Genomic DNA, 25,405 nt, shown 5'->3' on the forward strand with positions numbered 1-25,405 from the left:
ACAGAAGACCCAAGTCCCAAGTCCGTCTCATGAGGGTTATCCACTTTGACAACTTTGAACTTCAACAAGTCATGTAACCTTCTCGGGACCCATTTTCCTCCTCTAGTAAAAAAGAGCAGTAGACTAGTGTGGTACATTTGGTCTTAGTGCTGGTTGCTGGCACAAAACTCCAAAAACCCTCAGAATTTCCTGAGTGATAGCAGTGTCTTTTGTTATTCATAAGGGTCACCGTCAGAGTACCACTGAGTTTATGCTAAGGTGGTGACTTAGGGTGGGACTCCTACATACCCTTAAGATGGGGCTGGTCACCAGCAAGACCAAGTGATAAGAGAATGGGAGTGTTAGTCCCACCACTGGCCATAGTAAAAGGGCATGGGGCTACAGATTAAGCTCAAAAAAAATTCCTCAAAAAATTTTTTTTCATTGGTTCTTTTTTTAGAAAAAGAAGAAGGGAGAGAGAGAAAAAAACACATCAGTTTGTTGGTCTACTTATTTATGCATTCTTTGCTTCTTTCCAAAATAACACCATGTATATACATATACAGACACATACCCTAAGAGATGAAATAGACCACTGAATTCCATCAAGAGACTCTCGGTCTTCTTGCTAAAGTCCAAGTTCCTTATCATATCACTATAACATTCCTCACAAAGGACAGACTGAGCCTCTGGCAATCCTGAATTCTTTAAAAGCTAACCATTGAACAGTCTGCAGGCAATTTTCTGAGTCACAACTTTGTAAATGTTAGCTGCTCTCTTACTGGAGGCCTCATACATTGTGTCCCAGCAACCAGGAAGGGAATTACAGTTTTCTGTCTACTTCACGTCCCTTACCTCTGTATAGTTTTCTTTGCCTGAATCTCCTTATCCTCCCTTTTCCTGTCAACCCATACTTAGCTTTCTAGTGCTGGCTCTGGTGTTACCTCTTGAAAGCCTTGCCTTATTTTCCTAGTCTGGTCAGAGGCTCCACCTCTGTGCATATATTTAAAATTGCACTGCCGTTTTTCTTTTATATTTCTGACCCTTCCCCACTGACACCCCCATTAGACTGTGAATTCTTGGAGGGAAGAAACTGGTTCTATGTGGCACTTAACACAAGTCCTGGACATAGTCGATGCTCAACATGTCTGAAAAGGGAAGGAGGAAAATCCTGTGACTCTAAACCCTAATGATTGCTCCTGATTTTGTACACTTCTCTTTCTGCAAAACACCTGTCTAAAGAGAAACACAGCTGTGCTTTGTAGGTATTATCTGATGAAGGACTAAGATACTGCTTATCTTCTTTTTTGTTTACAAATGGGGAACTTGAGTGCCGAAATCCCCGTGTTGTTAGTCCTACCTGCATCCCTCCAAAAAGAGAATCCCTTGCATTAGAAAAATCTGAACTCAAATGGCAATGCCTTTGAAGAGTGAATTTAGTGGCTATCTTATAACCACAACATAATAGTTTAAAGAAATAATAATATCTTATTTTAATGGGGATTGTAAATAATTTTATGGAGGATTCTTGGCTACCAATGGACTTATAATGACAGCAGTAAAAAATATTTTTACTGTTTAACCTAAAAAATAACAATAGTTCCTCTTTTAGGGTCTTATGCAATTCCTCTAGCCACAAAAGAACACTGTGTGTGTACTGTATATTATTTTTAAATTTCCTTCACATGTGTTGGTATCCTTAGAACAGAAATGCATGATTCAAATTAACAATCAGCAAGTGCAGCCAAAGCTTTCATCCCTTGAGGACCACTAATGATACACCTGTAGAACATATCCATCAAAGGGTAATGAAATCACCTATGTGTAGAGCTCATAGAACCCAAGAAGACAGAAAGATATAACTCTGGCTACCTGAGAAGTGGCAAAAGCTTATTTCAAAAATCAGGGTAAAAATCTCGATGTCACAAAAGCGAAAGCTCCACTCAAACAAACCACCTACTGAGAGATTCATAAGAGCTTTCTTTCTATTTCAGAGTGAATGAAGGACACAGCATAAAGGCAAGATAATGCTGAGCAAATTAAATGATAAGGCAGACAGAGCTAATTTTAAGCCCCTCAATAGCTCCTCTCCAATGTCTTACTCCTCTTACCACTGTTCTCTGCAAGGTCCCTTTCAACATCAAGAAAAATGACAAAATACAATACTTTGAAGATTACTTGCTTTTTGTCAAATCAGAATCCTGACCCAAAAGGTTAAGGCAGTATCTGGTGGGCATTTGAGAAGTCAGCAAGATCGTAATCATCAACACTGAATGTAAGCACTTCTGTGTCATGCTTTCTGAGTTTCATCAGAGAATGACAAGATAAGGAGGACAAGAGAGGTGCAGAAAGTAATAAGGCTGAGCCATCCTCTGGGCTTCGCCAGTCAGCAGAAATACTCTCTGAGAGTAAAATGTAGTTAACACATTTGTTCAAAGAACATTTGGAAACTGCGTCCCCAAACCTAAAAGATGGTCATACTTAATTCTGAAACAGCCCATTTCTTTTATTAGAAATGGAAGAGCAATTTCTTTCCCATAACCATTAACTATAGTCTTCACTGAACCAGGATGTGTTTATGTAGTTCTAGGGGACAAGAAACCTGGGTTCCTGTTCTGACCTGGTTGAAGCTTCCTTCACTGAAGCATGCTATTTTTCATCTATGGCTACTGAATGATCACAAGAACTACGTTGGAAGGTTGAACTAAAAAAAAAAAAAAAAAAGCTACAGGCTCAAACGCTTTCCCTGGGGATAGGCCATCGTCCATGCATTTACTTAAACAGAACGGAGTTCATGATTTCCGGTAAGTGCCCCTTCCCCCGACCCCCTTTCATCTCTATACCCCTTGTGCCTAGCACAGGAATAGGTTTTCAATAAAAATTTGTCAAAGAGAAAAATTCTTTCTTATGCATGCTTCCTCCTCATCTCTCTTATCTGAATTCTTCCCTGGGATGTAAGTAAGTGGTCCTCCTTCTCATTTACTCTCATTACCTGGCTGTTTTTTAGTTAAACGGCAGAATTCAAGAACAACAACAAAATATTTACTGATACCTAAGAGTTACTAAAAGTGTCTTTTAAGTCATAAAAAGTAGAGCCATTTTCTAATGGAAGGCAAGTTCACAATTAAACTTAAGGGGATCATTTATTATAGACAGCTGTAAAGTACCTAGAGAGAAATGAATAGCCATCTAAACATATATAAAGGCACTAATTCAAACTAGACTTTTACAATCAAAAGGACCTTAAAATATCAGGTCGTCAAGTCTGGTGTCTTACTCAACCCAGACCGACCTTGGCCTAGTACCTCTTCCCTCTACCTGCCCCTGAGGCTAGCAGCTCACAAGAAGGCAGGTAAAGTAAGATGAGCAACAAGGGTAAAGGATGGCAACTAAAATGTGTAATTGAAGGCTCTAACTATGAATTTTCTGACACTAGTGAAATAAATCACATCATAGTTACTGAAATATTAAATTTCTCCCCTTCTTATCCAGTATCAGCACACAACACATTTAAGTCATGGCAAGTACTGCTCCATTCTTTACACACTACTTAGAAAACGTCATCATCATTCACAAAAGGTAGTTTATAATATAAGGGGAATGGTGATTGCTTCTTACAATTCAAGGAATTTAAAGCTTTTTTAAAGCCCTTACTTTTTAGCTCCTTACTTTGTGCTTCTTTATTCAAGAAAATCTATAATACTGAGTTTTGGCGAAGATGTGAGGAACTGGAACTCCTACATGCTGCGAGTAGAAACGTAAACTGGTATGACCACCCTGGGAAACTGTTGGATAGGATCTAGCAAAACTAAACACATGCCTTCCCTTATAATCCAGGAATTCTACTCACAGGTATCATCCTAGGAGAAATGGGAGTTGTGTACACCGAAAACATGTTTTAAAAAGTTCACAGCAGTATTATTCATATACACAAAATTGAAAACAACGTATGTGTTCTTCAACAACAGAATGGATAAACAAATGGTACAGTAGATCCATACTACGGAATAGCACCCAACAATTTAAAAAAAAATGATCATTGCTACGAAGAACAAAATTGAGCCTCATAATCACAACATTGAATTAAAGAAGCTGAACATAAAAGAGTATATAATGGCTGGTAATCTGGTTTACATGAAGTTCAAAAACAGGTGAACTGATGATCTTAGAAGTCCAAACAGTGGCTACTTTGGCAGGATAGTGACTGAGACAGGGCTGCGAGTCCTTGAAAACTCCCTTGGGGTTTAATGCCAGAATAAAAATTGAATAGAGAAGAAAGGGGCAGCTAGTGTTTTAATATGTAAATCTTGTTTGCATAATATTCCCAAAGTAACTGAATTTTTAATCCAACTGAAATTCATCAAGGGGAGGGCTCGTTATTCGGAATGACTCACTTTGGGGGAGAACGCGGGAGAATTTGCCAGAGCTCATTCCATACATAACCACCGCCCCCCGCCCCCCCCCCCAAAAGTTAAAGACACCATCCAGGAGCCTACAGTATCCTGGGTCGGTCCCACCAAGGTCCAGAGCCACCTAGCGCAACCCTAGGGGTGGCAGACAGCGGGTGGAGGGCCCAGCACCTGAGCGCGCAGGCCGACTGGGCATCAAGAAGAAGCGAAGGTGGTTGGGCGGCCCCAGCCCCAGCAGATCCTCAGTGAGGCCGCCTGCGGAGAGCGGGTCAGCGACTTTAGAGAGAAGGCAGGAGGGTATGGGATGGGCAGGGCAGGGGCCGCAGGCGAGCTTGGGGAGAGTCCAGAGAGCGCGACAGAGGGAGGGGCGCGGGAGCAGGGGAAGGCTCAAGGAGGCACGGTGGAGGGGACAGCCAGGCGTGCGCTGGTCATTCTGCGGCTGGGGGCTGAGGCCGCGCTGGGGGCTGCGGGGGCTGTGAGTGGGCGAGTGGGGCCTTACCGAACAGCGGCAGCCGGCCTCCGAGGCGCGCCAACGCCGGCATGGCCTCCGGAGCCTGGGGTCCCCAGGCCGTGCTGGCTCAGCCCAGTGATGCTGCCCAGAGCGGCACGCCCAGCCCTGCAGGTGACTCTTAAAGATACGCGTCGTCACTGACCGCAAATTCCCTGGGACTGGTGCAAAGTGGAAAGGGGCTGGATCTCTCTTAGCCCTGACAGGGGCCGAGGCGGGCGCACAGAGGTTGGGCCGAGCCGGGAGCGGGTGCCTGGCGCGGCGCAACGCCCAAGCCCACGTGCCCCGGTGTCCGCAGCCTGCGCCTCCACGGCGGTGGCTGTGGGGATTGGACACCGCACTACTAGGGCAGTTGCATGGGTTCAGCGACTCTGGCTGGGGAGGAGGCTCTGCGAGTCCCTGAACGACCTCTTTGGGACATCAGAGAGCCAGAAAGCGCCCTCCTTGCGCGCGGAGATCATTGAGGCCCCAGAATGGGAGCTAAATCCGGCTATACCTACTGCCCTGGCCAGTGCAAAGGCTAGAAGAGGGTTTCGATCCACGCTCTGTGGATCTTGACTGACCTCTGGTCTTCTGTTTTTCTCACCATCTTCTACAATGCTGGGGCAGAGTCAGCGGTGGCAGCAATAAAAACAGGCTCTGTTTCACTGTCCTTGGCAATTCGGGAGGCTGAGAACCAGCTAAAGAAACAAAGGGAAAACACAGTGCATTCCAGAAGTTGTTTTGAATTATCCACTCTGTAATGCTTTTTCTTCATCGCATAATATTTCGAATGCAGTAAATTGAAGTTTGGAAAGCTCTGAATGCCAGTTCTGACTCCCCAGTTAACCAGCGCTTTGACCTTCACAAACTGTCTTTTTCACCTCCCACTGGACTTAACCTTCAAATGAGGTGAATGGATCACATGGTTTATGTTGTGTCTAAATTCCAGAAACTCCATGCTTTTAATAGTTTGCCAATAAAGTATGAAAATTGACAGTGTTCGTTTTTGGACATACAATCCTTTTACTTGACCATAATCTATGGTAAAATAATTCCCCTCCCAGGGCAAGACAGAAACTTATTTAGAAGTGTGTCCTATGGCACAGCCTCTATGGAAAAGAGTATGGCAGCTTCTCAAAAAAATTAGAAATAAAACTTTCATATGATCCAGCAATTCCATTTCTGGGTATATACCCAAAAGACTTAACAGCTGGGTCATGAAGAGGTATATTTGTGTATTGTTCACATATTCACAGCAACATTCTTCACAATAGGCAAAAGATGCAAGCAGCCCAGGTGCCCATCCAGAGATAAACAGGGAAACAAAATTGAACAAATGGATAAACAAAATGTGGTAGATACATGTAATGGAACATTATGCATCCTTAAAAAGAGGAAATTCTGAGATGCCACAACATAAATGAACCTTGAGAATGTACTACGTGAAGGAAGCCAGTCACAAAAACCATATGATTCTACTTATATGGGACACCTAGAGTAGTTGAATTCATGCAGACAGAAAGTAGAATGGGGGTTTTCAGAGGCTGGCGGAGGGAGAATAGAGAGCGGCTGTTTAACGGGGACAGAGATTCAGTTTTGCAAGACAGAAGGAGTTCTGGGGATGGTGGTGCCCACAGTTGCACAGCAATGTACGTGTGCTTGACACTGCTGAACTGTGCACTGTGAAAGGGTAGAGGTGCTCAATTTCATGTTCCGTGCATTTTGCCACAATTAAAAGTTTCAAAAGTTTTTAAGTGTCTATCTTAGGTCAGAGCCAGAGGAAGAGGCATGAGTTAAGTGAGACAGGGAGCAGGCTGGTGATGGGAAGAAATGTGAGCCACTGAACCTTCCAATTGCCCAGACCTAATGCATTGCCTTTCACTTATAGTTTGATTATTGCAAGCTTAAAAAAAGTTGGTGATTTTAAGTTTGCAAAATATCAGTTTGGGTGAGGCACTGTTCAAGGACAGAAAATCACAGCACAATTGCTGCCTTTTCAAAGAATCTCGGATGCAAGGCAGAAATCTCTGCGAAGCGATGGTAAAATGGGAGAAATTTGGAATGGTTTCTAAGCACACCTGATTTCCCCTGGAAATTGGTGGAGAAAAATAATTCTGAAAAAAGCAAATTGTATGGACTGAAAAATTTTGGAGGACGAGGCATAGGCTACCATTGAGAAGTTGAGAGAGTGTCAATCATTCTTTGAAGTGTGCCAGTCATGCCTATCATGGTACCTGATTTATTCCTCATGACAACACTCTAAAGAAGGCAGCCTCCCCTTGTCTAGAGCCTTAGAATGCTAGTTATGAGCACCTAAGTGTAAACTTTGTTTCCAGAGGTTGTGATACCAATGACAGCTATTATAAAAATAAGCTGTTAAAAGGTGCAGGAAGCAACCAGGAGGAATAATATGGGGGAAAAATCACAAGAGAAAAGAGTAAGTTTGTGTGAGTGTTGAATGGAATATCTTGCCTTAGTCCTACAAGGGAAACATTTTTTTTAGATTCTTCTCCTTGTGAAGCTTAGCTGCTGTGCAGTGGTGAGTATGTGACCATCCGTTTCATGAACATCTCTCCAGCGTCTCAGTTACACACATGTCCCTCTTCACAAATCATGATGTATTTTCAAAGGCAACCATAGATGAAATGCTTTCATGTTATTTTTTAAAAATACAAAGCTTTAAAAAATAATACAAAGATTTATATTTTTCTTAAAATAAGGGTGAAGCAAAGGAAATATTTGAATAGGAGTCCTGTGAATTCAGTTGAAATATCAACTAGATAGTACAATTTCACATTTTTAATAGTTTGAACCCACATTTTTAATAGTTGGCAAAATCTTACAACACAAGTGTTGTCAAGGATTCAGAACTGTGGGTAATTCTCATTCACTTGCCAGTGGGTATTTAAACTGGTATAAGCACTTTGAAAAATAATCTGACATTACTTCAAAATTAAACATCTACATACCTTACACACAGGAGTTTCACCTGTAAAGATATATGTACCTCAGAGAAAACCCCAGGCACCATGAGATATGTACCAGAGTGTTCATAGTATTATTGTTTGTGATATCAAAAAATCAGGGACAATAAATGCCCACTAACAGAACAAGCTGTAGTATACTCATACTCAGGAAATCCCATGGAAAGGTGACAGTCAGTGGGCTACAGTTAACTGGAGCAACATGGATCTCAAAAACAGTGTGGAAGGGGCAAAAAGCCAGTCATAGAAAAATAGAGGTAAAGGCAAAACCAAACAGTATTCTCTTTAGGAAGATACTCATACGGAGCATAAAGAAAGTGAAGGAATGATCACAGAACTCAGGATGGTTCCCACCTCTAGAATGGGGTGGAATTAGGAGACGTAATTAGAGCAGGCAAACAGGAATCTCAGGCACTGACAGTACTCTACTTTTTAACCTGTTATGGAGGCTGGATATTCATCTTAGTATGTCTTTAAACTATATAATTAGCTTTATATACCACTGTATGATGTATTTCACAGTCAAAGAAAATTTAAATGGAAGTTTGTAATAATACTTCTACTTCTGAAGTAGTTTTATCTAAACAAACAATATTTAAATCTAACTTAAGATCCCAGATCCAAAGACCAATTTATTGGAAATACAGGGGAGAGTGAAGTAGGATTGACGATGACACAATAAAACAAAGAAATTTCATAGAACAAATAACCTAGTTTCTTCAACAAAAATTTGTAAGAAAAAAGGAAATACTTAGAAGCATTGCCTATAGATTAAAAGAACCCAAACAGCTATATCAAGCAATTGCAACATGCATTTTAAGGATTTTACTTGGATCCTGATTTAAGCAAACAAACTGGAGAAAATATAATCAGGAAAATGTGACCACTGATTTTATCTTTGACATTAAATTGTTTGAACAATTTTTGTGTGACAATGACATTATTGTTATGTTTTTTAAATGTTCCTATTGTTCTAGAAGTATTTACAGATAAAATTATCAGAAATGAGAAGGTTTGGCACGGCTGGAGAGGATACGTGTGGGAACAGGGAATGACACCTAATCTGTGCAAGGCTCCTTTTGAAATGATAAAATGTTCTAAAATTAGATTATGGTGATGGTTGTACAACCCTGTAAATACACTAAAAACGATTGAATTGCCTACTAAATAAGTGAACTACATGGCATGTCAATTAGATTTCTATAAAACTGTGAAAAATTATTTAAAATTTGAGATGTTTTTCAAAATAATTTGATGTTGAAGGCTCGAGGGGAGGAATCAAAATGGACCATGTGGGATTGCTTCCTGTGCTACTTGAGAAAAATAAACTGTGATCGTATTCAGTCTACTGGATCTTGAGATCTCTTTGTTGCAACATCTCAGCCTGTACCCTGTTTTCATTCCCACCATTCTTCCATATACAACCTGAAATTAGAGTTATAGTGAACTAGAACTTCAAACTCATTATGTTCTACCTGGTTTCCATGTCTTGATAGTCCATGTTGTTTCTGTCTAGAATGACCCAGTCCCCAATTTCACCATCTCTCTTCCCCCTTTTAGTCTCTTATTCATCTTCTAGGATCATCCAGGATTACTCTGTCTGTCTCCTCACACCACCCCAGCTGTGCATTAGGTAGATCCTCTTCTTTCTTTCTTTTTTAAATTATAGTTAACATACAATATTACATTAGTTTCAACCCAGTGAAACTACAGTGAAATATTACATTTGTACAACCCAGTGATCAAACAGTATATAACTTAACTAAGTGATCATCCTGATAAATCTAGTATTCATCTGACACCATACATAGGTACTACAATATTACTGACTGTATTCCCTATGCTGTACTTCAGATCCCCATGACTATTCCGTAACTACCAATTTGTACTTCTTATTCCCTTTACTTTTTCATCCATCCCTCCAACCCCCTCCCACCTGACAACCATCAAAATGTTCTCTGTATCTGTGACTCTGTTTCTGTTCTGCTTCTTCATTTTGTTTTTTTGGGGTTCAGTTGTTGATAGATATGTATTTCTTGCCATTTTATTACTCATGTTTTTTATCTTTTAAAAATTCTTCTTAAAGTAGCCATTTAAGATTTTACATAGGCCTGGTCAGGTGGCTCAGTTGGTTAAAGCATCATCCCATACACCAAAAGCTTGCAGAATTTATTCCAGTCAGGACATATGCCTAGGTTGCAGGTTCAGTCCCCAGTTAGGGTATGCACAGGAGGCAGCATATTGCTATTGCTTTCTCTCTCTCTACCCCTTAAGTCAATAAACATATCCTTGGGTGAGGACTAAACATTTTTAAAATTACATATTTTATGTAATACTGATTTGGTGGTGATGAACTCCATTAGCTTTTTTTTTGTCTGGGAAACTCTTTGTATGTCCTTCCATTCTAAATGATAGCTTTGCTGGATAGAATAATCTTGGTTATAGGTCCTTGCTTTCCATCACTTTGAATATTTCTTGACACTCCCTTCTGGCCTGCTAAGTTTCTGTTGAGAAATCAACTGACAGTCTTATGGGAGCTCCCTTGTAGGTAACTAACTGCTTTTCTCTTGCTGCTTTTAAGATTCTCTTTGTCTTTGATCTTTGACATTTTGATTATGATGTGTCCTGGTGTGGGCCTCTTTGGGTTTGTCTTGTTTGGAATTCTGTGCTTCCTGGACTTGTATGTCTATTTCCTTCACCAGGTTAGAAAAGATTTTTTTTCATTATTTTTCACATAGGTTTTCTATGTCTCTGTTTTCTTGCTCTCTCTCTCTCTCTCTTCTTCCAGTACCCCCATGATGTGACACTTGAAGTTGGTACACTTGAAGTTGTCCCAGAGACTCCTTAAACTATCCTCATTGTTTTAAATTCTTTTTTCTTTTTTCTGTTCTGATTGGGTATTTTATGCTTCCTTATCTTCCAAATCTCTGATTTGTTTTTTTCCAAATCTCTGATTTGATCCTCTGCTTCATCGACTCTATTGTTGATTCTCTGTAATGTAATCTTTATTTCAGTAAGATTCAGTAAGATTTTAGAACTTTTGTAATGTAAGCTTCATTTCAGACTTTTTAAAATGTTTTCTATTTCTATTTTTACATTTCCTTTCTCTTTGTTGAAGTTCTCACTAAGTTCATCTACTCTTCCCCTAAGTTCATTGAGCATCCTTATAACCAGTATTTTGAACTCTTCACCTAGTAGTTTGCTTGTCTCCATTTTCTTTAGTTCTTTTTCTGTATTTTTTCTTTCATTTGACACATCTTTCTTTGTCTCCTTATTTTTGAAATATATTTTATTGATTATGTCATTACAGTTTTTCCATTTTCCCCCTTCATTCCCCTCCACCCTGTACATCCCCTTCCCCCATTGCCCCCCTTTAGTTCATGTCCATGTGTCACAAATTCTTTAGCTTCTACACTTCCCATACTATTCTTGCCCTCCCCCTATATATTTTCTACCTACCGTCTATGCTACTTATTTTCTGTACCTTCTCCTCCTTCCACTCCCCTGTTGCTAACCCTCCATGTGATCTCCATTTCTATGGTTCCACTCCTGATCTAGCTGTCCTCTTAGTTTGCTTTTGATTTAGGTGTGGTTGTTAATAACTGTGAGTCTGCTGTCCTTTCACTGTTCATATTTTTTATCTTCTTTTTCTTAGATAAGTCCCTTTAACATTTCATATAAGAGCTTGGCGGTGATGAACTCCTTTTACTTGACCTTATTTGAGAAGCACTTTATCTGCTCTTCCATTCTAAATAATAGCTTTGTTGGATAGAGTAATCTTGGATGTAGGTCTTTGGATTTCATGATTTGGAATACTTCTTTTCAGCCTCTTCTTTCCTGTAAGGTCTCTTTTGAGAAATCAGCTGACAGTCTTATGGGAAGTCCTTTGTAGATGACTGTCCCCTTAGCTCTCGCTGCTTCTAGAATTCTCTCCTTCATTTTAATCTTGGCTAATGTAATTATGATGTGCCTTGGTGTGTTTCTCCCTGGGTCCAACTTCTTTGGGACTCTCTGAGCTTCCTGGACTTCCTGGAAGTCTATTTCCTTTGCCAGATTGGGGACTTTTAAAAATTATTTGTTCAGATAAGTTTTCCACTTGTTGCTCTTCCTCTTCCCCTTCTGGTACCCCTATAATTCGAATGCTGGAATGTTTAAAGATGTCTTGGATGTTCCTAAGCCTCTCCTCATTTTTTGAATTCTTTTTTCTTTATTCTTTTCTGTTTGGTTGTTTCTTTCTTCCTTCTGGTCCACTCCCTTGATTTGAGTCCCAGTTTCCTTTCCATCACTATTGGTTTCCTGTGCATTTCCCTTCATTTCACTTAGTTTAGCCTTCATTTGTTCCTCTAATTTGTGACTAAAACCAACCAGTTCTGTGAGCATCCTGATTACCAGTGTTTTAAACTGTGCATTTGATAGGATGGCTATCTCTTGGTCACTTAGATGTATTGGCTCTGGCACTTTGAGCTGTTCTTCTGCTCAAGCCATAATATTTTGTTCTGTTTGTGCCTGTTCCATATGAAGAGCAGAGGCTTAGGTGTTCACCAGGGTGGGTCAACCCAGTGACTGGGGCCAGGGTCAGAGAGGGAGCAATGGCATTTGTTCTGCTCTCTCGCAGATTTCGGTCGCCTCTGCTGCTTCCCACAAGCAAATTGGGCCCTTCTGGTTCTGGTTCCCAGGTGTGTGGGCTTGTGTACATTCCAGGACCCTGTGGGTCTCTCTAATGAACTCTCCTGTGAGACTGGGAGCCTCTCCTGGCACCTTAACCCCCCAAATTTTTCCAATCGGTGCTTTTAGGTGTTATTTTCCATCACTGGGACCCTTTGGTACAGTTCAATTTTATGTCTGTTTTGGTTGTATTTTTGTTTCTAAATCTTTGTTGTCCTTAGATTTTGTTGTGTGAGGAGGTACAGTATTTCCACCTATGCCTCCATCTTGGCCAGAAGAACTTTGTCTCCTTATTTTGGCAGCCTCCCTCTGTTTGTATGTGTTAAGCTGAGCTGCTACATCTCCTGGGCTTAGTAGAGTGGCCTAATGTAGTAGCTGCTCTGTCGGTTCAGTGGTACAGCTTCCCTGGTCACCCAAGCTGGACAATTCAGGTGTACTCCCCTGACCTGTGTGGGCTGTGTACACTCTCCTGTTGTAGTTGACCCTTAATTGCTCAACTACAACATTGCAACCATTCCTGTTGGAATGTCAATGGGAAGGATTTACCCCCAGGCCAATTGGCTGCAAGGACTGGTTGCAACAACTGCAGAAGGTGAACTGCACAAGACCCCACTCTACAGAGCAGGGCTTACTTCAGTGGACTCTTGTGACCCTACGATACTGCCCCTTGAGTGTGTTGCCTATGGAGGTGGTTGAATGGTGTTTTAGTATGATCTGAAGCTGTATCCCAAGTATGCTGGATCTGGGGCCTCCCATAGGTATAGGCCAAGGTCAACCACCACCTGTGTTCTACCTGGGACCTCTTGGCATGAATTACAAAGTGATCAGCAGATGACTGCTACTTCTGCTGGACTTGGAGGTGCCTGGGAGAAGCCAAGTTGTGAAATAAGACTGGCTGCCACTAGTGTTGGGCTTGGGGCCATTTATAAAGTGGCATATAGGACATACTTGTAAAGGACATACCAGGCCAGATGCTGCTTGTTTGAGAGATTTTAGGTAAGTCTGAAGCATGAACTGAGATAGGCCATCTGTATGGAAATGCTACTGGAAACAGCTTGGTGGGCCTGCAAATTGGGTGGGGCAAGGTCTCAGGGAATCACCAGGGCAGGGCGAACAGTGTGAGCCACTGTGATGGAGACTAAGATATGGTGCCTGCCTGCCAACTCTGTGTGGGGAGAACTTTGAAAAGTAACAATGGGCTCTGCCAGCGTTTTTATCTGGAAGAAAGCTGCTCCTCCAGCTCTTACCTGATACCAGATAATTTAGTTCCTCCATGTATGTCCCTGGTGCCTTTGAAGCTGCTGCCCCAGTGAGTGAGTTGGAGTAAGACCCTGTGTGTCTCTGTGTGAGCCCTTTAAAAGGAACCGCTTGGGAATTCAGCAGCCCATTGCCTCACTCAGCCACACTCCCTGCTGGTTTTTATAGCCAGAAGTTATGGGTATTTCTCTTAGCACTGCAGCCCTGGGCTGGGAGCCTGGGACCTTTCATTCCTGGGTGTGGGGAGAACTTCTTCAGTGGGGATACTGCTACTGATTTTTATCTGCCACTCATGGGTGTGGGACCAGCCTGTTCTGAATATCTGCCCCTCCTACTGATCTCAATATGGTTTCTTCTTCTTCCTCTTCCTCTTCTTCTCCTTCTCCTCCTCCTCCTTCTTTCTTTAATCAAGCCTTTATTTATTGACTACAGTACAGTGGTTTTGTATCTTAGCTGGTAATCTAAGATAGTTATCTCTTGAGCGAGAGAAGACAGATATAATCTCTCTTCCATATATCACCTTTCATAAATCTTGGTTGATTTGATATTAAGAACTAGAATTGTATTTCCTGGTAACTATGTAGAAGTCATCACTCTGAAAACAGGAACAATGGAAAGAAAGAATACAGGACTTTGATTCTCCTACACAGATGCACATAAAATTAGTTCATTAATGACTACATATTAAAACCAGCCAGTCTGATCCATTATTTAAATAACAAGCTGTTTAATATTAAAGCAGAAGTTACCTCAACTGTGTGACAGAAATCCAACTTTATCTATAAACCCTTCATATGGTTATACATTAAATTTTATTTGTATTTAAGCAAGGCACTTCTACTTATTCTAAAATATGGGATGTACTATCCCACTGGGGGAAAAAAACATGAGGGGACTTAGATTTTTTCCTATCTAAAGCTGGTTTAAATTCAAGGGAGGCTATTAATGTCCTTGCCAATATTGACTGTCTTGGCATGTCACTTCACAGTTTTGAGACCAACACTCCTAATGTTTAGCCAAAACCAAAAAATGAGGCGAGAGGGTAGGTTGTGTTCACACAACTTTTGAGAGTAGAATTCCCTCCTAAAGTATACAGGTAGTAATGTTAAATGCCAGTAGCCCTGGTTTAGAAAGGCAAAACATTTCTAAAGATATGAAACTGTCAGTTGGTTGTAATTTATACTCACCAGCTTGTTGTATTTATTTATCTGTTGTTTTGAATCTTTTTTAAAAGTTTCTACCCCTAAGTCATCACATGCACCAAAAATTATAACTATTCTGCCAACCAAACCCTAGTGGTTTGAAGATCTGAAATCATTCCTTGCTTTGGTAAGTATTTGGTTAGAATAAATCTGTTTATTTTATGGAAGGTTTATATCAGCGCTCTCAAACAATTCATTTTATTTTACTTTAATTGTTCAGGTACAGTTTTCTGTCTTTTACTCCCACCCCAGCCCATCCTCCAGCTCTCCCCACCTCCCTCCCATTTCCACCCCACTCCTTGTTTCTGTCCATGTGTCCTTTATACTTGTTCCTGTAAACCCTTCCACTTTTTCTCTGAAATTCCCTCCCCTTTCCCCTCTGGTCACTGCTGGACTGTTCTCTATTTTAGTGTCTTTGGTTATATTTTGCTTGTTTTCAAACAATTCACTTTTAAAATGGGAGAAAGATTTAAAGGACAGTGATGAATAAAGGTATATAGTCTTTACATTTATATCTTAGTTATAGGACTCCTGTTCAGCTAGATTTCAGGTGGTTGTGATAATGGTTGTTCTGTAGTTGAGTTGTAATTTTGATAGGGTAGTGAGAGGTTGAGAGTACCACAATTACCTACACTACCATCTTGACCAGAAACAACCCCCCTACATCTCATGTCTGTATATTGTCCTGTATACCTGTCCCACTCTGACCCACACCCCTAAGTTTTACTCGCACTTGTATTCTAGACCTCAACATAATGGCTAGCATAGGGTATGCTGTCATAAGTCATTAAATATTTGTTGCGTAACTTGTTGAAGTTTTGACAGGTTTCTAAAATACCTTTTAATATAGAAATTTTCAAACATATACAAAGGTAGAGGGTACAATACCATATACTGTAATTTGTCACTCATGATCATTTTGTCACTCCCGAGGATGAACAGAGCATAAGAATGGAGTCTTTGGAAATGGTGCTTTAATTTAAAAAGTTTGCTTGAGTGAGCAGAATTTCAATCATTGTGCCAAGCTGGTTAGGAGATACATTGGAGCAAGTTGTTGTTGTTTAAAGGAGGGGTATGTCTTTAAATCAGAGCAGGCCATTTTCAGATAGAGAGGAAGTAAAAGAAATAGTTGTTCTTTACTTCCTCTTTCAACCAACACTTATCGAATGCTTTCTACGCACTAGGCACTGGGATTGCATAGGTGCGAAAGATGATTCTTGTATTCAAAGAGGTGTGTATTCTAGTATGGTTTGACAGTCACATAAACAAATACTTACACCAAAGTGTTATTGGGACTTTGATGGAAACACGTGCCGAGTATACACAGGGTCCTGATAAACATTATGGTGAAGTCTCTACAAAACAATACCTCCACCCCTGGGCCTTAGAGCCCTGGCTTTACCTCCCTGTATGCCTCTCAAATGTACTTATTTCCCCTAGTTCCACATATATTGGAGCCTGGAATGTGGGTATCCTCCTAGCTCTTCATTGCTACTTACACACCATTACCTCTTTTTTTCTCTTTTAAATAGAATAAAAATATACATGTTTAATACAAAAAAATTGGGAAGTACACAGTCATACACAAATACCTATGAATACCAGCTAGTAATTATGACCAATTTAATATTAGTCCATCCAGATATTTCTCTCTATATATATGTATACATACATGTATACTTTTAAAAATTAGTATCAAAAAATAGGATCATCTTATATATGCTTGTTCATAGCTTGTTTTTCCAAGACTCAAATGCCTATGTTGATTTTTCCACAAAGTAATTCTTAATTCTTAATAGTTAGAAATTTCATAATATGGATGAATCATAATTTATGTAACCAATCCATGTTGTTGGGCATTTTACTGCTCTTTTTATTTTAGTTAATATTCAGTAATGCAAATTTTAAGATTCAATTTTTTGAAGCTTTTGAACTCAACTTACACACCTTATTTTATTTATAAATCTAATATAATATGTCCAGAAATTTAAAAGACTCACTTTTACTTGTAATTGATTATGAGTGATCTTATAAATTTAAATTATTAATTTTAAATTTATTATTAAATCTCTCTAAACATTTAACACTTTTATCAAATTCTCTTAGATATTTCAAACTATAAGTCACACATTTAGTAAATGTATTCCTCTGTAGCACTTCAAATACCTAATAAAGTCTAATCAAACTTTTTGAAGTATTTATGTGTATAATGAGTCAAAACTTGTCGATTTAAAAAAATAAACATTAATTGTAAATTTAATTTGCAAAATACATGTTATATTTAACAAAATATATTTGTTATATTTTTACCTACCACGTAAAAATATAAGTTTAATATGTAAGATTTTCTTACATATCAAATATTTCAAATGATGAATAAAATATAGAAACTGTAACAATGATTACAAAACCTATATCAGATCTGTAGAAAAAGATTAACACTGTAATTTGACATTAATTTTTTACCATCTGAAAATTTATATTTGCACTTTCCCAGACTTGCAAGCTTACTTATCTAGGAGAAGCTCGGGCTGGCTGCAATGTGTATTTAAGATCATAGTTCATAGATTTGGCATCAGGAGATAAGAAGCTGCCACAATAATTCACAAAAGCCAGTCTTTATTTGGCTCATTATTTCTTCAAACCATTTTTTAAAATTAAAAACTAGTACACTATATATTCCTCTTAGCAACTGCCAGCCCTTTTTTCACAATTTACTTGCTCATTTCTATGATCACTTCTTGAAAATCCTTTACCTATGAAATCCTAAATTTTGATGCACCAAACTAACAGCAGCTCTCAACCCCTCCCTGGTCTGCGCCTTAATCAAGTCTAATTAGATTTGTGTGAAGAACACTCTCCTGGGGTTAATCTGGAAAGTGAGCCTCAGCAGACTTTTAAAGGAAGGTGAAGGTCAAATGTGTTTTGACAGAGAGAAATACAAGGGCTGTGCCATCAATCAAGATTACTGCTATGTGACAGCCTTAGAGGGAGAAGTCAGTGGAGTCAGGTCATCATGGAAAACTCCCCTTGGGGTGTAATGAGAGATGAGTTAGCTAAACAAAAGGAGGGGGATCGATTTTATACGAGGGCTTTACTTTGGAACAGGGATTGGGTGTCATTCCCAGAGCAGCACGTTTTCATTCTAAGAAAATACAGTAGGAAGGCTTCAACTTTGACAGTGACAAGGGAAAGTCTCGAAGGGTAAGTGACCATCACTCGCCAAGAACAACACTATTCCTGAGCACTTCTGGCTATGGGTTTTAAAAAATACAAGTTTCAGAGGATTTTTAAATTGAATGTATTGAGTGACATTGGTTAATAATACCATACAGGTTTCAAGTGTACAGTTCTATAACACGTCATCTGCACAGGCTCCTTCCGTCCCCATTTAGCCCCTCTTTGCCCTCTTCCACCTCCCAAGTTTCAGAGAATTTTAATGTCACAATTATGATTTTAGAGATGGGCCACATTTCATATATTTCTTCCTCTAATACTATGAACATAATCCTGAAAGTCCCAGCATTCCAGCAAACAGTAACCAAATGTCTTTTGTTAGTGCTACACTACATACGTACATAGGTATCAAGACATTTGATAATATCTCCAGATTTATGGTTAACCATTTAAAAAGGGTCACTTTAACTAAAGACTTTCTTTGCTTCAATCAGTCTTACTACTTAAGGGCTCATTATCTGAATTTGGTTAAAGCTGAAATGGTTCACGACTAGTTTGTTCCCTGTGGTAGGCAGCCTTTAAAATGGTCCCAAGGATGCCCACCTTCTAGTATCCATGGCCTTGTGTAATTACATCTCCTGACTGTAGGCCGGAGCTGGTGAATCAACTCTAACATGCACAAATGGCAAAAGTGACAGGATGACACCTCCGAGGTTAGGTTACAGAAAGATGAAGGCTTTTATCTTGCTTACCCTCTATTCCCTCTCATTCACTAGCTCCAAGGGAAGTCCAATGCCATATTGTGAGCTTCCTCATGAGGAGATCCATTTGACAAAAAATGTCTGGCCAACAGCCAGTGAGGACATGAGGCCTGATGACAGCCACGGAATGTGAGTTTAGAAGGTGATCTCCTAAGTGGGCCCTACAGGCCTGGCTTTAATGGAAATCAGTGGGAGCTTCTGAGCCAGATGAACTCACTTAAGCTACACCCAGATTCCTGACCCTGAGGAACTGTGGTATAACAACTGCTCCTTGTTTTAGGCTGCTAAATATTTGGGTGATCTGTTAAGCAGTAGTAGATAACTAATAAACTCCCCTTTCTTTAGACTACATTCAAATCTTAATAAATAAGTTCAGAAATGTATGGAACTTGGGTCAAGCAGGATATCATTAAATTCTATGAAAGGAGGAAAGTTAGAATATGTTGAAAATAAAGGACAATGAGAATGTGTTAGTAATAATATGTAAAAAATGTTTTTATTTTATCATCATTATAAAATTTCCTTTGGATCGATTTTTTAGTAAGATGAATGCATTTGTGTTGATCCATCAATACATCAATCTTTAGCCCCAATGGCACATACGAGTATTTGGGTGCCGGTTGGGCTGTGCAGGGTGACAGATGGCTAAAGGAGATGGTGAGAACAAATAGCTCGGATTGATCAAAATTGAAGTCATAGGCTTCTTGAGATCAAGGAATAGACAAAATCATTTTCGACTCTATCTCTGGCCTCTAACACAGAGCTGTCCAATAGCACTATAATGCACGCCACATATGTTATTTAAAATTTTTCAGTAGCCACATGTTTAAAAGATGAAAAGAAGTAGGTAAAATTAATTTTAATAAGATATTTTATTTAACCCCAAATATAAAAATATTATCGTTTCAGTATGTAATCAGTATATTAATTAGGTATTTCAGTGATTTTTGCACTGAATCATCAAAAGCTAGTGCATATGTTACACTTACAGTACCTCTGAGTTTGGAAAAAGTGCTAAGTTTCTATTGTAAATACTTGAACTGTACTTGCGCTTCATATAATTTAGAGTTAAAACGTAGATTTGTACTCCCAGGTTGTTCCAAACATACTGAAAAGTTTTCCAATAACTGAGTTGAGTATCATTTCTTAACTTTAAATTTACTAGAGTTAAATAAATTTAAAATTTTAAATGCTCAGTCACACTAGCCATCTTTCAAGTGCTCAGTAGTGTGGCTGGTGGCTATGGTATTGTATTGCACACAGCTCACGTATAGTAGATTTTCAATAAATGGCTGCTGGATGAATGAACTTTGCAACATCATTTCACCAACTAAATTAGCCACGAGTTAAGCTGAAAAAAGGCTGCCTGGAATTTCTTCCAGAAAAAGAATTATCAGTAATGATTATTAGTTAGTATCAACCAGAATGTTTCCAGTATTGTGTGGTTTTACTTCTGTTGATACACAGCATGCTCTTCTATAAAGTGAAATTTGAACTCTAAGTCACCAGGGACTCCCTCTTAAATTCTTCGATGACATTTATTTGTATTTTGGACTTGAGATATTTGGGGGATTTAAAATTCTCAACTAGGACTTCCGCCAAGATGGAGGCATAGGTGGAAACACTGTGCCTTCTCCCACAACCAAGTTTTAACACAACAAAGGTTTGGAGAACTAGCACACGCCCAAAGACCAGAAAACGGAATTATACGGAAGTCCGACAACTACGAACCGTTCAACAGGGACGGTAAGAGAGGCGGAACCAGCAGCGGAGCTGGGTCGGGCAGGACAGATCCCCCGACCTAGGCACTAGGCGCACGGGCAGCCCAAAGCCAGTCGGGGTGTGGGGCAGACTGACCAAGGTTGCACATTCGCGCACAGTGAGACGGGCCACACAGGCCCCAGGGGATGAACCCAGTGGTGGAGGGCTGACAGCGGTGGCACACTCGAGTGCAGTGGAACGAAGCGCGTGGGCCTGGTGACAGTGGTGGCTGCGGTGCCGGTGGGGGTTGAGGCAGCGGGCGGCAGAGGGAAACCATTGTACCTCTTTGACCCCGCCCCCACATACAACGTCACAACCCAGCGACTTAGTTGCCCTGCTCTGGTGAAAACCTAGGGCTCCGATCCTGCTACTTAACAGGCACAAACAGCCCAAAAGATGGCACAAGAGGAACTCAAAGTCCCAGAGCCAATAACTCTAAGCGACCAACAGATTGCCAGCCTCTCAGANTATTCCAAGTCATGAAATCCAAAGACCTACAGCCAAGATTGCTTTATCCAGCAAAACTTTCATTTAGAATGGAAGGACAGATAAAGTGCTTCTCAGATAAGGTCAAGTTCAAGGAGTTCATCATCACCAACCCCTTATTATATGAAATGCTAAAGGAACTTATATAAGAAAGAGATGATGAAAAATATGAACAGTGAAAGGACAGCAAACACACAGTTATTAACAACCACACCTAAAACAAAAGCAAACCAAGAGGACAGCTAGATCAGGAGTGGAACCAAAGAAATGAAGAACACATGGAGGGTTAGAAACAGGGGGGTGGGAGGGGGAGAAGGGGGGAGAAGGCACAGAAAATAGCATAGATGGTAGGTAGAAAATAGATAGGGGGGAGGGCGAGAATAGTGGGGGAAATATAGAATCCAAAGAACTTGAGACACGTGGTTATAAACTAAGGGGGGCAGAATGGTGGAGGGGGGAGGGTGCCGGTGGAGGGGATTGAAGGGGCGGAATAGAACAACTGTAATGGTATAATCAATAAAATATATTTAAAAAAAGGGTTAGACTTATAAGTATGGGAACATGAGACATTAAGAACTAATCATACTGGTATTTTAAATTAAACTTCTGAGGGTTAAGTTGTTAGACAATTAAAGTACTCTAGAAAGAATGAATCATTGAAAATTTGTGAATACAATTTAAAACATTCAGAGAGTACAATTTGTGAAGCCCCCCTTAAAAATAATTCTTGAGCTTTGGCTGGTATGGTTTAGTGGCTTGAGTGCTGGCCTGTGAAATGGAAGGTCTCTGGTTTGATTCCCAGTCAGGGCACATGCCTGGGTTGCAGGCCAGGTCCCCAGTGGGAGCCATGGGAGAGGCAACCACACATTGATGTTTCTCTCCCTCTCTTTCTCTTTCTCTAAAAATAAATAAAATAAAATCTTAAAAAATAAAAAAATAAAGAAGTGGTAACATTTTACCCGTGTGAAATGTCACAGAATTCAAATCAGAACCTGGATCTTCTTCAATGATTCAAGTGTTTCATCCCTCACAATAAGGTCTGGTCAGTTTTAAGATAAAGTTTCTCTTCTGGATATTCTATTCTCAATCAAGTCCTTCTTCATCACTGCCCCATGATAGGGTAGCTGGCTATGATGGTGACACCACAATGGTTGTTCAAGTCTTTGGCCATCTTTATATGGCTATTCATGCCCCATACTGTAACCCAGCTGTTCTCGACAAGCCAATATTTATTGTTACCTTATCTGCTCCTTCAGAGTCAAAGCCACCCACCAGAATGCCATGATCCAGGTATTCGCTGCTACAGTCTGGATCATAGTAAATGCCTTCTTTATAGAATTGGAAGGTATCCTGGCCTGCATTTATACTGACAGAGATGGATCCGATAACTGCCACTGCCTTCAAAAGGGACTTCTCCTACATACAGGTGTCCACAAGGCCAATGCCATTGGCAGCAGAATATTCAGGCTCATATTTGCAAGATTCAACCTTTGCATAATACCGGGCTTCTTCTGAGTCCAGGCCTCATTGTCCATTATGGAATAAACCTATAGCCACCATTGCAGCCCTCCTTGTCTTGAGACTGAGAGTAGACCACTAGGTTCTGCTCACCTAATGGAATAAGTTTGCACATTTTCCAGAACATCTGTCCTTCTAGGGGACCAGTTGCACTAAAAGTCAAACAAAAATCATGCAGCCCCTGACCCTTCACAGAAGTTATATATCCTTTCCCTATTCAGTCCAGAAATGAGGGGCTCTCTGCAAGGAAGGTTTCTCAGAATACCACATTCCCCTTCTTGTGCTTCTGGTTTTGAAAGCCAGTCTAAAATCTTCATTGACCATGTCGCCAAAAGCATTCATTGCCATGGTGAAGCTGTTTCCTTCAAGCTGTATTTCTGACAGTGCAGTTCAGTCATTTCCATAGTCTTTCACAGTGTTCTCCTCTATACTTCATTTGCTCCACACTGTTTCCTGTGTGCTGCTGCCCACTGGTGTATCATTGTGCATCTATACTTCCATCAACTTTTGGGCAGTCAAAAAGAGTGAAGAATTCATGTTTGGCAGCATGGCACAGCTGCACAGTGGCAGTCAGCTGGCAGCAGGCACAGCTGCACAATTGGCAGCAGGCACAGCTGCACAGTGGCAGTCAGCTGGTGTGGGTCCATGGGTATCCGAGGCCCACGACTACGTTTTTGAAGTCCTAACCCTCAGCTTAGATTTGAAAACTCAGCCTAAGCTCGTTAACACTCCCTGTCCCTTGCTACCAAAGGGACAGAAATGGCTTTAGCTTCAGAAAGGGAATGGAACTGATAAGATGAACATTCTATGCCTTTCTGTGCATCACTCTGTTAAATATCCAGAAAAAGCCTGTGCTTACTCTCAGTCTTCTGTTGTCTTTCAAGTGAATACTGTACCCCGACTTAAAAAGTAAACTTCCGATTTATTTCACTAAAGCCATGGAAGGTGAGTGTGTGTATGGGGAAAATATCTGTGTGGTTTTATAAATATGCAAAATCAGTGTAGTAAATTTATTATGTGAAGGTATAGTGGTTGCAATGTTTTTGAAAATTTACTTGTCATTTCAACTCTTAAAATGGCTTTTTTGCCATTCACAGTTCATTAGTCATTTTGACTTTCATCCCCACACTTATTAGTTGAGAATTTTATTTTATTTTATTTTATTTTTTTCACAAGTATCAACAACTAACTTTATTTTTTAAATATATTTTATTGATTATACCATTACAGTTGTTCTATTCCCCCCCTTCATTCCCCTCCACCTGCACCCTCCCTCCCCCACCATTCTCCCCCCCTTAGTTTATAACCATGTGTCTCAAGTTCTTTGGATTCTATATTTCCCCCACTATTCTCGCCCTCCCCCCAATCTATTTTCTACCTACCATCTATGCTATTTTCTGTGCCTTCTCCCCCCTTCTCCCCCTCCCACCCCCCTGTTGCTAACCCTCCATGTGTTCTTCATTTCTTTGGTTCCACTCCTGATCTAGCTGTCCTCTTGGTTTGCTTTTGTTTTAGGTGTGGTTGTTAATAACTGTGTGTTTGCTGTCCTTTCACTGTTCATATTTTTCATCTTCTTTTTCTTATATAAGTTCCTTTAGCATTTCATATAATAAGGGGTTGGTGATGATGAACTCCTTGAACTTGACCTTATCTGAGAAGCACTTTATCTGTCCTTCCATTCTAAATGAAAGTTTTGCTGGATAAAGCAATCTTGGCTGTAGGTCTTTGGATTTCATGACCTGGAATACTTCTTTCCAGCCCCTTCTTGCCTGTAAGGTCCCTTTTGAGAAATCCGCTGACAGTCTGATGGGTACTCCTTTGTAGGTGACTGTCCCCTTATCCCTTGCTGCTTCTAGGATTCTCTCCTTCATTTTGGTCTTGGCTAATGTAATTATGATGTGCCTTGGTGTGTTCCTTCTTGGGTCCAAATTCTTTGGCACTCTCTGAGCTTCCTGGACTTCCTGGAAGTCTATTTCCTTTGCCAGCCTGGGGAAGTTCTCCTTTATTATTTGTTCAAATACGTTTTCCACTCGTGTCTGTTTCTTTCCCCCTTCTGGTACCCCTATAGTCCGGATGTTGGAACGTTTAAAGATGTCCTGGAGGTTGCTAAGCCTCTCCTCATTGTTTTGAATTCTCATTTCTTCATTCCTTTCTGGTGGGATGTTTTGTTCTTCCTTCTGGTCCATTCTATTGGTTTGAGTCCCAGTTTCCTTTCCATCGCTATTGGTTTCCTGGACATCTCCCTTCATTCCAATTAGTTTAGCCTTCATATGTTCCTCTAATTTGTGACTGTAATCTACCAGTTCTGTGAGCATCCTGATAAATAGTGTCTTAAATTGGGCTTCTGAGAGGCTGGCAATCTGTTGGTCGCTTAGAGTTATTGGCTCTGGGACTTTGAGTTCCTCTTGTGCCATCTTTTGGGCTGTTTGTGCCTGTTAAGTAGCAGGATCGGAGCCCTAGGTTTTCACCAGAGCAGGGCAACTAAGTCGCTGGGTTGTGACGTTGTATGTGGGGGCGGGGTCAAAGAGGTACAATGGTTTCCCTCTGCCGCCCGCTGCCTCAACCCCCACCGGCACCGCAGCCACCACTGTCACCAGGCCCACGCGCTTCGTTCCACTGCACTCGAGTGTGCCACCGCTGTCAGCCCTCCACCACTGGGTTCATCCCCTGGGGCCTGTGTGGCCCGTCTCACTGTGCGCGAATGTGCGACCTTGGT

At 40.5% G+C, this 25,405-nt stretch overlaps 1 protein-coding gene and 1 pseudogene across 1 annotated transcript in view; both read right to left on the bottom strand.

Annotated features, from left to right (window-relative positions):
* The window catches only part of FLT3 (fms related receptor tyrosine kinase 3), a 61,180-nt gene extending 56,030 nt beyond the window's left edge, over positions 1 to 5,150 (bottom strand). Inside the window, exon 1 of the mRNA XM_037058889.1 lies at positions 4,888 to 5,150. Coding sequence (XP_036914784.1) covers positions 4,888 to 4,930 — 43 coding nt within the window. The 5' untranslated portion in view covers positions 4,931 to 5,150. The remainder of the gene's footprint in view (positions 1 to 4,887) is intronic.
* Positions 5,151 to 22,273: 17,123 nt separating this feature from the next.
* On the bottom strand, positions 22,274 to 23,093 carry LOC118995715 (procathepsin L-like; annotated as a pseudogene).
* Between the last annotated feature and the right edge of the window lie 2,312 nt (positions 23,094 to 25,405).

The sequence above is a fragment of the Sturnira hondurensis genome, unplaced genomic scaffold (assembly GCF_014824575.4).
Source record: "Sturnira hondurensis isolate 20B ecotype Veracruz unplaced genomic scaffold, ASM1482457v3 Scaffold0010428, whole genome shotgun sequence".
Lineage (NCBI taxonomy): Eukaryota > Metazoa > Chordata > Mammalia > Chiroptera > Phyllostomidae > Sturnira > Sturnira hondurensis.